Consider the following 12,459-nt stretch of genomic DNA (forward strand, 5'->3'; position numbering starts at 1 on the left):
TATACTATTTGGTCTCCAAGTTTAAAATCGGTTAAACTAACTGTAAGACTCATCTCTTTTTATCAATTATATTGCATGTTTATATAGTTATAGTTTTTCATGGAAAAAGGGCAAAAGGCATTTCTATTTATAGTTTAAAAAAACAAACAATTTACCACTGCTCTAGTCTCGTAATTCATACCCACTCTTCGCACTCTCCCTCTTCTCAATTTCTTCTGTTTGATCCTTTGCTGCTGCAGGTCATCCAGGAGGTCTTCAACAGGCTGAGTGAGGCCTTCCTGATCTTCCCCCAGTTCAACTTTGGGAACGGGCTGATGAAGCTGGCCAGGATGAACATCGAGGTCCAGCTGCTCAGTGGCTACGGCATCGACGCCTATAAGAACCCGCTCTCCATGGACGGCCTGGGCTGGATGTTCTTCTCCTCCTTCATCGAGGGCGTGGTCTTCTTCACCCTGCGCCTCCTGCTCAACAGGCTCCTTATACGCAAAGTCAGGTGAGTAACCAGAAGCCTTAGATGGTATGATGAGAATCATAATAAACTCCTCTGGTACACACATATCTCTGGCAAAAGCAATATCATTATTGAATAAGCATGAAAGTCTTTACATTAATTTATGAAAACAATAACAAGGTCAATTAAGTGTTTATTTGTATTCAAAATCAACAAAAATAAACATTTTGGAAAATAAAAGCCAGACATATTGGGCTCCAAAGAGTTCACTTCAGTTTAAAAAAATAGCCCCAAGTCTCAGACAATCACAGATTGTAACTGTCTGCCAGTTTTACACAATAACTTCAACACCTAGCAGTAAAAACATACTTTTCACTTTTGCAGGAATCTGATTTTCGGCAGAAAGACGGTGCCTCAGGTGTCTCAGGTGTCTTGCGAGACCGAGGATGAGGATGTGGTGGCGGAGCACCAACGGGTGTCCAGTGGAGCAGCCAGCACCGACGTGCTGCAGGTCAACCAGCTGACTAAGGTCTACCAACAGTTCAGTAAGAAGGTCCCTGCTGTCAACAAGATCTCTGTGGGCATCCCTGCAGGAGAGGTGAGCCTTGTTCCTATAGGAGGAACATAAACTCACACAACACACAATTAATAAAGTCAGCAGCAAATGTAAAACGACATTGTTAAATTAGTGACTATTGTCAACCCCTTTTGACAACAGCATGAACATAATCACCAACAATATCAAGTGTACTGCTTAAGAGTTGAAGATTCTGGTCATGTTGTGCCCAGATTAGTAAATAATTCACTTTACAGTTCGCTGCACTCATCACAATTCACAGTTGAATTTCAAACAAAAGGAAACAGTATTTGTGAGCCCTATTGTCTGCTATAAAAACGACTTACATATAAATAAACAGAAATCAATGCTGGTTAGAGATAAGTAACACCAGGGCACTTTCATCATCCACTGAATGTCAGTCAAAGATTTAATGTTGAATTTCTCTCAGTCTCTTTTCTAACCAATTTCATTCTCATCTTTAAAATGAACAACATCTACATTTATACATGCAACATTCTTACTACAGATAATCTGCAATCAATGTTTTATTTTCAAAACAATTTAGTTAATTTAGCCCCTGCTATAGTGGAGGCGTTGCTAGAGAACATCACATAAAGGTGGCTTTGACAGTAGGAAATACAAGTGTGTTTGTAGTAATATATTGTTATTGTTTGTTCTTATTAAAGTTGTCCAATATGATTTAAAATCATATTCCTCTTTGTGATGGCTGGATAAATGAAGGATACCACCCATGTGTTTCTCTGTTTTCCTTATCTATGGGAACTTAGAGAAATCATAACACTATGGTACTATATAAGGGACAAATGCCTCAGGATTACTGAGCAGTGTGTGTCCAATTACAGTGTTTTGGCCTTCTGGGAGTAAACGGAGCTGGAAAAACGACCACCTTCAAGATGCTGACAGGAGATGTGAGCCCGACGGACGGCACCGCACAGATCAGGGACCGGGATGGGTAAGCTGATCATGAATTCATTCATTATAAACTTCAGCATAGCATGACATCTTAAGAACTTGTGTTTAGTGCCTCTTAACTTTTGAGTAAAAATATCGATTTGTTTTTGCCATCCCTTTACTTCAATATAGTTTACCTTGTATTTATAGTCAGAAATAGATCTTACCTGTACACTGAACACATAAACGTGGCAGGGTTATGTAACAGTACAAAAATGCTAATTTCCCCCAAAATATATTTTATCATTTGTTATGGTTAAAGCTTTATAGTCACTGGCAGCAGGCCATATTCACCCTGTTGCTTTCCCTTCTGTTGACACACTGCATGCCCATTCCTAAATAAATCAAGTTAAAAGTTGTTTACTTAAAATATATTCCTGCCAGCTTGAAAATGTTTTATGAAAATTACTTTAGAGAACACGACAGAAGCAATCACAGCACAAAGATTTGATTCAATTTCTACAGGTGCCCAAGCTACTCCATATAATGAATCCTAGATTAAATTAGCAAATATATATCCACAAATGAGGGACGTTATTGCCTCCCATCAGCGAAGATGTGAACATAAACGATTTGGGTTTTAGCGAGTAGCAGGTGCGTTTCATATCAATATCTCAGAATCTCCTATACAGGTATCAACAACGGTACTTGTGAGCTTCTTTTAAAAGCTCTGTTTTTAAGATGGGTATTCCCAGCAGGCAGCAGAGCCGTAGAGCACCCTACATCTCCATCTGCCCTACACCATGTGCTGGAGACCATTAAAGATAATGCGTCTTTGTCTTTTTCTTCCCCAGGCGCTTGGTAGACATCATGGAGTGCCGAAACGAGGGAATTAACATCGGCTACTGTCCCCAGGTGGATGCATTGGACGATCTGCTCACAGGAAAAGAGCACTTGTACTTCTATGCTCGCATTCGAGGCATCTCAAAGAAGGAGATAGACGGGGTAAGGAAACGCTGCACACTGTGTTTTTTTAAAGCTCGGGGTAGTGACAACAGCATCCACAAAATGACACTGGATCTGATATAAATTCATAGGTGCACCCCCACTGCAGGACTGATAACTGTTTATGCTCCCATGCATATTAAATCACAGGCTAGTGATGAGTGATGTGTGCTGAAAGCTGCACTATCTGGGGCGAAATAGGAAAGCTTTTGTTGTCAGCGCGTGCAAGCCAAACTTCATAATCAAGCTGATGCCATTTGCTTCCATGCACACACATTTACATTTAAACAATACTTTGATGATGAGAGGATCTCATTTGACTTGTCACTTTAGCCCCATTCTTCCATTTATCTTTCTGAGAACTAATCAATCTTGCCTCTGTGGTGATTACTGAGTGTGTCTGTCTTTCACTGCTGCTGCTGCTGCTGCTGCTGCTGCTGCCGACATGAGAGGAACCCACCAGAACAACCAATCACAGATGATGTGATTTCTGATTTTCCATCTCGACTTTTTTCCCCCTCACAAAGAAACAGAAAATAAAAAGTTCTGAAGCGTGTAAAAAATGTGTGGCGGTGGCAAGTCATAATTGTATGCAGAAAAAAAATCTATTTCTCTGTCTCTCTCAACACCATTTTACAACTTTGGTTGCAGAAGCACAAAACATAGATTGGGTCTGACACTCTCAGTCATTTCACAAACAGAATCACACACAGATGTGCAACAATGCTCAGACACACACTTACTTACGCAGATAGTTGAGCACAGAAATGGATCTGTCTGGCTCTAATCGGCAGCACTGCGGTTGTTACAGCTCTTCTTCTCTGGTCAGCACGGTGACAACAATGGTTATAATGGCCACGGCATCGATGTCGGGCTAATTCACAAAGATGAGGATATATATAGAGTTCCTCTTATGTTGTCTCCCGCTGAGAGTCCCCTATCTGTGGATAATGAGACAAGCCTTAATGGGGTCATTTCGCATTGACATGGTTGTGTCAGGCTTAATGAGCTGTAACATCAAAGGTGATAGAAAGCGTCTTTTATGAGTGAACGTTAAAGCAAAAATATGCATACATTTTGATGTTAACCATTCAGGTTCATGCTACATTGCCTGGGTTTATAATACTTAGCTGGTGATACTTTGCATTTGTCTACAGCAGGTTATGTTCTACACCAGGGATGGGCAAATGGCGGCCCCCGCCTCCTCTTTTTGCGGCCCTCAGATTAATTTATGAACAACGTAATTAATTAAAACAAAACAACTGTTTTACCTGTAGTACTGATACCGTCCACTAGACTCCTAGTTACGTTGCGAGCTGCGTACATGATTTAAAATACTAGCGCTGAGGAACAGCAGAGTGCGGGTTGACAGGTGTCTGTGTTGACATTCCCCTTATTGTGGAATAAGGGGAATGCAGAGACTGGTTACAAGTGTCTTAGGTTCAAGTTAGAGAACTAATGTCCGGGTTAGTGTTCATGACTTCATGTTTATGTCATCTTAATGGTTAATCTCAATGCACACACATTTTCCGTGCTTTCCAATAGTTTTATTCCACTGTTAAATAACCTGTTCAATGCAAACATGCCACTTGTACAAATTAAATAACATTTCTGTGAACTGATATTTAGTGAGCTTATTAGAGGATGTTCCCTTTGATTGTAAAATGTCAATGAAGATGTCAGACTTAGTATATTTGTTAATAATTACATACAATACATGGAATTTGTGTGTGTGTGTGTTCCAAGTGAATCTGCGGCCCCCTGGTGGCCAGTACATCAATTATGTGGCCCCCACCACCATCAAAGTTGCCCATCCCTGTTCTACACTGTGCTCTAATAGCCTGGATGAGGGAATTCTATATAAAGGGCTCCACAGAGAAAAAGCAGATAATTAGTTTTTCCCGTCACAATTACATTTTTCTGAGGCTCAACATAAAACAGTTATATGTATAGACCTTTAAAAAACATCCTCTTGTCTTACACCACACAAGTGTTCATATCATTTTGTGGGATGACCTTGATTTTATGGACATGTATCTAGTCACTTGTATAAGCATATACTCTACGCATTGGCTCGCGTCATTGATCTGCTTCCCCAACCTTGCAACTGATAGGAAACAAATAATGCTAAAGCTAACCGATGGATAATCACCTCCAGCTTTTCTGAAAGAACTGCTATTTACAGCTTACTAATGGTTAATAGTTCAGCATAGAGATGTTAAAGCAACTGAAACGGATATGAGCCATTCATTTGTTTGACTCCTGTTTTCAATGAGGTTTAACACGGAGAACAAATTGATACGCACCAAATATATTATGCTGTGTCAGTTCCTTTTCCATAAAGCTGCAGCCCCAGGACAGCGTGGAGCTCAGATTGAATAAAGTCACAAAGTAAATTCATTGTTGGTTTACAAACACAATGAAATATGCATGGGAGTGGGACAGATAGAAACCTCAGTTGATTACATTGCAGCTGACATATTAACAGGAGGCAATAAGAGAAATTAACTTTAAATATCAAATAGCCAATGAGTTGTAGTGCATCCTTTTCAGCTTTTTTGTAAATGCACCTTTCCTGCAGCTCCTCAGTTGTGTGCGTGGTGGTGGTATATTGCAATTCTTTCTCCTGAGAGATGTCCTCAAATTGATAGATTAAAGGGACTGAAAATCACCTTCCTCTAAAGGTCTGGTTTTGTTTCGATCTGCACGAGACACAGTAAGGGGCATTGACTTTCTCCTCATGTGCATGAAACTATAGGGAGCAGCATACAGTTCTATGAAATTGCCTCATATTCCTTTATGGTCCTAGAGCCATGCAGAGCAGCCATTAAACCTACTGACTCCCAGTGTATAACGGCAAAACCATTACATATTTTCTTGAGTGGTTGCGCAGGTCGGAGGTTTCCTTTGCCTTCTTAAGATGAAAACCTAGTAATAAGAAGACAACGTAAATGTAACTACCTTTAATCTCATCCCTACAACACATTCAAGGATAAACTACTATACGAAACAAAAGTCATATAGTCTAACGTCAAACTATTTCTTCTCAAAATATTATTTGTGATGTAATTGCAAGTCATACGATTTTTATTGTTTTAGGAAATGTATACTTAACTTGCATATGGTGTAAAACAAAAGTAGAGATAGCATAATGATGAATCTTGTGTCTTCAGAAAATGACTGACAGAATGCCCCAGCCCCCTAATAATATTTACTACATTAAAATAGGACCAACTATTGTAGTTATACATTTTCTTTACCAATTAAAACTGCAGTCTCCATATAACTGCTTTTGACAGGGGTTCATTAAAACAGAAACAGAAAACAATAATACAATGTCATGTGGACTAATTGATTGACACATTCATTGAACATCTAAGTGATAGCATAAAGCACCTGTGAGATGTGAATAAAGTAAACCTCTGTGATCTGCAGGGATAAGGAAGATAAGAGTTAAACTACTATTATGTTTTATCTTTTCAAACAGTAAACCTTTTTTCTCATGTGATGTTCATTATTTTTGTTCTACCACTGTCTAATCCCCTGCATGTTTTTATTTTAAAAGGTGGTGAACTACCTGCTGAAGAGGCTGGAGCTGAGCTACCATAAAGACATAATTACTGACGGTTACAGTTGCGGCACCCGCAGAAAGCTCTCCACTGCGCTGGCTCTCATCGGACATCCTAAAATCCTTCTCCTGGTGAGGAACCGCCCGTTCTCGCCGCTTTAGCTGCCCATTTAATTGCCTAACCATCCACAAGACAGCTAATATTAAACCATATACTATTGTTCCTCCTGAAAGGGTCTTTGAAGTGAAGTAGATATTGATCCCCAAGCCTTGACAGATCTCATATCTAGTTAATTAGTCTGTTTCCTCGGGCTCACCCAAGGGTGGTCTTCCCTGTTAGCTTTCAACTTTGTTTCTACCTTTTATCTCTATCAAATCCTATCTTCTCTCCCTCTCTCTCCTTCCTGTTCTCAACTGTATCCTTACATTTTGTTTTCTCTGTGTGTCTTCTTAATTTCCCCATCCTCTTGAAGCTTCCCTCTGCCTCTTGTCTCGTCTTCATTTCTTCCCTTACCTTCCCCTTATTTACTTTCCCTGTAGCACTTGGCCTCCCATCTTCCTTGCTTTTGTGCAATTATGTATTTGTGTTTACTCTTTCTTGTTCACCCTGCCCTTGTTTTTCCAACCTCATTGTTTTCCCTTTATGTCTGTGTCGTGATTCCAACCTTCCTTTACCTCTTCCACACACATTTCTAACTTCTCCTCACTCTTCCTCTCTCTGCAGGATGAACCGAGCTCCGGCATGGACCCTCGCACAAAGCGTCACCTGTGGAAAATCATCTCTGAAGAAGTGAAAGGAAAATGTGCCGTGGTCCTCACTTCTCACAGGTTAGCTTCAAATACATACACCTGCTCAGTCACTCATCCCTGATCAAATGCTTTTGTTTTTGAATACACGATGTAAGGATAAGGAATACAATTTCAGGTTATACTGTAGAAAACAACAAGAATAAGCACTAAATGTTATTATTTCTATGTGACCACAGGCACTGCTCATTACTGTATGCTCAAAGGCTCCAAGTGTGACCTTTTATCTTTGTCTCTTTGTCTCTGTCTCTCAGCATGGAGGAGTGTGAGGCTCTGTGCAGCCGTCTTGCCATCATGGTGAAAGGTCAGTTCTGCTGCCTGGGCTCCCTGCAGCACATTAAGAACAGGTTAGTGACCTCTACTCAAACCCCAATTCAGCCATTACCGCTCTCTCCGCCCTGCGCACATAACCTCCTATTTCTCCCTCTCCTGTGGCTCTTTGTGCAACTGAATGCTCAATTTTACTTGTAGCCATGTACCCCCCACCCCTCAGACATGTAATAACAGTGCTTTGTTTGCAAAATCTCCTTTGTGCAGGTTTGGCAGCGGGTTCACTGTGAAGATGTACTTGGCAGAGGCCTCCTGTGACGCTGAGGCAATCACTGTCTTCATGCGAAGTCGATTCCCCAGCACTTATCTCAAGGTGAGTTCTGCCAGCAATCCAAAGTAGTTGCAGGTACTTGGTAGAGAAGAGGGACAAGAATGCAAAGTATACATTGTAGGGCATTTTAGTTGTACGTATGATTCGTTTCCGAGGAACATGTAGGGAGCCTTTGTGGTATTTTGATCCCAGCTATTATTTCAGGATTGAGGTGCAAAGTTTAATTTGCCTATGTTGGCCTGCTCTTCACTATGAATTGTGTTAACACAGAGAGCATATTTCAGAATATCTAATTGCCCCTTCTTTGTCAACACACAGGACCAGCACTCCACTATGGTAGAGTACCACGTACCAACTGCTCCAGGAGGGGTGGCTGACATCTTCGACCAGCTGGAGTCCAACAAGAATGCTCTGCAGATCAAACACTTCTCTGTGAGCCAGACCACACTGGACGAGGTAAGAAAAAGAGACAGGACATAAATAGAGGGAGAGGGGGGGACTAGTGTGCGGCTTTGTAGAGGGTGGGTGGATGGCAGCGAGGGACAGAAAAAAGGGACAGGAGATGAGAGAAGTAAAGAGAGAGGGTAGGAGGGGCAGCAGGGACAGAAGAAAGCTGAGTGGGAGTGAGAGACTGAGTTTGAGAAAGTTTAAAGGAGGGAGAAGGAAACTGACAGAGGGTCTGCCTGAGGGAGGATAAATGGAATATGAGTTGGGGAGAGAATCCGTGAGCTTAATATGCAGCCAGTGCTGATATTCTTCAACTACTCTTCCATTTTGGGGCTTATGGAAGATACCATAAGAAGAGTGAAAAGAGGGGGCGTTGAGGGAAACTGACCAGCAGATTCACTCGAATCGGTTCACAGAAAAATAACTATCTTTTATATCGGACTGACAGTTACATTGTTCCTGCACCTTCACAGGTCTTCATCAACTTCGCCCTGGGAACCATCACCATGGAATCCATTTCACTGAACAGTGAAGACGGATCTGATGACCTGGACTCCATCAAGGCAGTAGACATTTAGAAACGACTGCCATCTTTTCCTGCTTTTTGTCTGTCTACTGTGAAATGAAATACCATTTGTTTAAAGTAAATCTTCTCTTAATATATATGGTGAAACAAATAGTTAATGTTTTACAAATACTGATTATTTCTTGAAAGTGTCATGACTGATCACATACACGGTAACATACATGTTTATACTTAGTCAATTAAAATGATAATGTTAACACAAGCGCAAATATAAAATGTTGATTAATGAAGTTTCCTGTCTAAATGGTTCGCACCTGTTTACCTTTATTCTTTGGATCTCATTATTTATGAAGGATAACATTATATGTGTAGGCTATTATTTTATCTTTGTGGTTTGGGCATTGTTTAGCAAATGAAAAACACTGTATTTACTGTGGGGGAAACTTCTGTGTAGCAATGCAGTGGGAGTCACCGACTCATCATGAAGGAGACACAGGAAGAGCAGGAGCTTTGATGTTAAACACTGATGGTTTATTTAGGAGGTTCGGCCGGAGGGTTCACATCACAAGTCCAAGAGCCAGAGGTTCTGACTTCACGGTAGAGTTGCCACGTCAAATCTGAAGAACTCTACCCCAGACCCATGTATTTAGCTAGTTCAGAGAGAATCATCAACATGCTGCATAACAAGAGAGAATCATAATACCTCTATCAGCTGACGCCAACAGGCAGGAACAGGGAGACAGAACACTGAGAGCACAGCAGCCAAGGTTACAGGTGTGTGTGCTCAGTCAGGACAGTTTGAACTGATAAACTGGGTCAAAGTTATGGGCCTTGGAAAATATTTCCCCAACATTTACTATTAAGAATAATTTTCATTTGAATGTAATTTTGGAAAAACTGAATTTACATAATCTTAAAGCAATCACACAATAAATATACATATTGTATACAAATGTTGTATATTATTTTAACACTTATATACATGTTATTGTGCCTACTGTCAAACGAACATCCTGAATGTGGACTTTTTTCATGCCTATGGACCACATTTTCTTAATGTACCCTGCCTATTTTTACTATTCTAATAAATCTATTTTCAAATGCAGCTGCTGTCTTTAGCCTATATTGTACATATTTCACTTATGAATCTTATACATATTAGATTTGTACCCCTATGGTAGACCTGCCACCTCAGTCTAGCTGATTTGTTATGTTTTGAATATGACTCCAATGAGATTTTCATTTGGCCTTTTTAAATGCGGTGAACTTTGGGTCCAAGGGCTCTCTGTTTTGGGCCAGAGTATACAAATGTGATAGAGCCCACTTTATGACATTACATTACATTGTATTTAGCTGACGCTTTTATCCAAAGCGAATTACAATAAGTACATTCGACCAGGAAGACACAACCTTGAAGAAAACAGAATCATATAAGTACATCAGGTTTCATAGAGCCAAAACATTAAACATTAAAACTGATCTTGGAGTTTACATAAATCGGTACCACTTTACAATAAGACTACCCTTATAAAGGATTCATAAAGGGTTTATAATTAGGTTATGAATTAGGTTGTAAACACTTTATTAATCATTAAGAACCATTTATAAACCAGTTATAACATAGTTTTCATACATCAACACAGGCTCACTATTTGGCAAGATGACTAAGCCTTATAATGGCTACTTAGCGAGAATCAACTCAGTGAACAACAGATACCAAGGATGCTGGCCAGGGCTGGCCCTGACCAATTTGCTGCCCTAGATTTTGTACTGTCATATAGTATTTTATACCTGTTTTTCATCTATTCTCTTATTTTTTTATAACTATAATGATCATATAAAGGTGTGCCTTTACCCAGGGCCGTATCCAGGATTTCCTAAATACCGAGGTCCAAACATGCTAGGGGGGTTTGGGGGATACCCCCCGAGATTTTTGGGATTTTCATGATCTAGTTATGGTGCTTTTTAAGTCCTATGGGGGGTCACAAATTGGATAATATATCGATTTCAAACCATGTCAGTGGGCTGACAATGTCAACATCAATTATTTTGAAAGTGTAATACATAATAAGAATCAGTTGATTGTTACTATTAATGATCTGGACATGCAGAAGAGGCTAAAATGATCACAAAACATTGTCAACATCAGTGGCGAGCCTTGACTTTTATACCTAGGCCCTCTGACCCCCACCCCTTCCCTCGAGTTATTACGTCACAGCGTATACTTCAGCGGAATATCAAAACAACGGCCCGGGGTGCAAAACGCATCAATGAAAGCGACCCTCTACCACACAAAACAACACCTGTAAATAACCCTATTTGTGTTCTTTGAAATTGAAAAGGATATTGCATTGTGTTTGTTACTTTCGTTGCAGTTGTATGTCTTAGGTGTAATTTGGCATGCTTTTATTTTGAAGGCGAGTTAACGCTGTTGACAGGAAGTTGTTGTTGCTATGGAAACAAGAAACGTTTCACAGCGGGCGGAACTTGTCATAAAGTCCGTGATAATAACACCCACCCATTTAGCGGGAAGATATGATTGGTCAATTGCACTGTCATTTGACATTACTCTCTCGTTCAGTTACTATAGCGGGGCCCTCTGAATTCATAGCTGGACCGCCTGGACGTCCAACAGCTCCTCTCTTCACAGTAACTTGCAGAGACGAGCTTCTTTCATTTAACTCTTCACATTCCAACATAAACTGAATAGGCAGATTCGAAGTATTTATTTCTTTGGAATGTTATTTTAATTACAATTAAATCAAGTTATTTTGGTAAAACTAATGAAAAATATAACTAAAAAAAAAATATTAAAAAAAATATAATTTGTTTTAATGTTTTTAAATATTATTTTGTAGAATATCTTAGGCCCTCACAGAGGGCCCTGACGGCTCGCCACTGGTCAACATTCATTTTCCATGTCTCTCTCCTTTCCATAACCTACAGCCTCTCTTCCATCTTCTTGAGTCTCTCTGTCTTCTTCCTGTTCATTACTCTCTCTGTCCTCTACGCTTTCTCTTTGTTCAATCTCTCCCTCGTTGTTCACTTTTTGCTCCTCTTCACTTGTCGCTCCTGCCAGTGAATCAAAAGCAATTCAGCAATTTAGTTCATTTCACTTGTTTGTTTGCATTCTTTTTTTATTTAAATCTGTTTTGTTTGATTCTCAAAAGAGAACAAAGATGTAAGCAAATTGTGTTTTATACAATTGTATGTTATTATGACATCATAACTGCAATAGATGTATGTTTTAAAATTATGCCTATTGTAAATGAAGACTATTGTTATAGATAAATAGATAGATATGGGGTTGTTAAGCCTACATTATTTTTGTGTGACTATACCTGCAGTTCCTCCCTGACTTCCATCACTTTCACTCTCTCTATTTCTCTCTGCCTGTCCTGTCTCTTCCTTACCAAAGCTGAGCTTTGACTGACGTAGTCTTTTCATTATATCTGAGTCAGTGTAAAAAGAAAACAATACAATGTTATATCTTCAATGTTTTACTCAAATTGAAATAAAAGAAAAGCATTACAACGTTTGTTAAAAGGTAATCCTTCTGACATTGGATGAATGTAATTAACTT

The 12,459-nt window shown here is 39.8% G+C and overlaps 1 protein-coding gene across 1 annotated transcript in view; it reads left to right on the forward strand.

The window, feature by feature from the left end:
* The window catches only part of abca12 (ATP-binding cassette, sub-family A (ABC1), member 12), a 49,336-nt gene extending 39,355 nt beyond the window's left edge, over positions 1–9,981 (forward strand). Inside the window, exons 41-50 of the mRNA XM_034204070.1 lie at positions 240–493; positions 836–1,049; positions 1,874–1,983; positions 2,777–2,927; positions 6,493–6,627; positions 7,220–7,323; positions 7,557–7,649; positions 7,840–7,945; positions 8,222–8,359; positions 8,824–9,981. Coding sequence (XP_034059961.1) covers positions 240–493; positions 836–1,049; positions 1,874–1,983; positions 2,777–2,927; positions 6,493–6,627; positions 7,220–7,323; positions 7,557–7,649; positions 7,840–7,945; positions 8,222–8,359; positions 8,824–8,928 — 1,410 coding nt within the window. The 3' untranslated portion in view covers positions 8,929–9,981. The remainder of the gene's footprint in view (positions 1–239; positions 494–835; positions 1,050–1,873; positions 1,984–2,776; positions 2,928–6,492; positions 6,628–7,219; positions 7,324–7,556; positions 7,650–7,839; positions 7,946–8,221; positions 8,360–8,823) is intronic.
* Positions 9,982–12,459: the final 2,478 nt, after the last annotated feature.

Source organism: Gymnodraco acuticeps, unplaced genomic scaffold (genome assembly GCF_902827175.1).
Source record: "Gymnodraco acuticeps unplaced genomic scaffold, fGymAcu1.1, whole genome shotgun sequence".
Classification (NCBI taxonomy): domain Eukaryota; kingdom Metazoa; phylum Chordata; class Actinopteri; order Perciformes; family Bathydraconidae; genus Gymnodraco; species Gymnodraco acuticeps.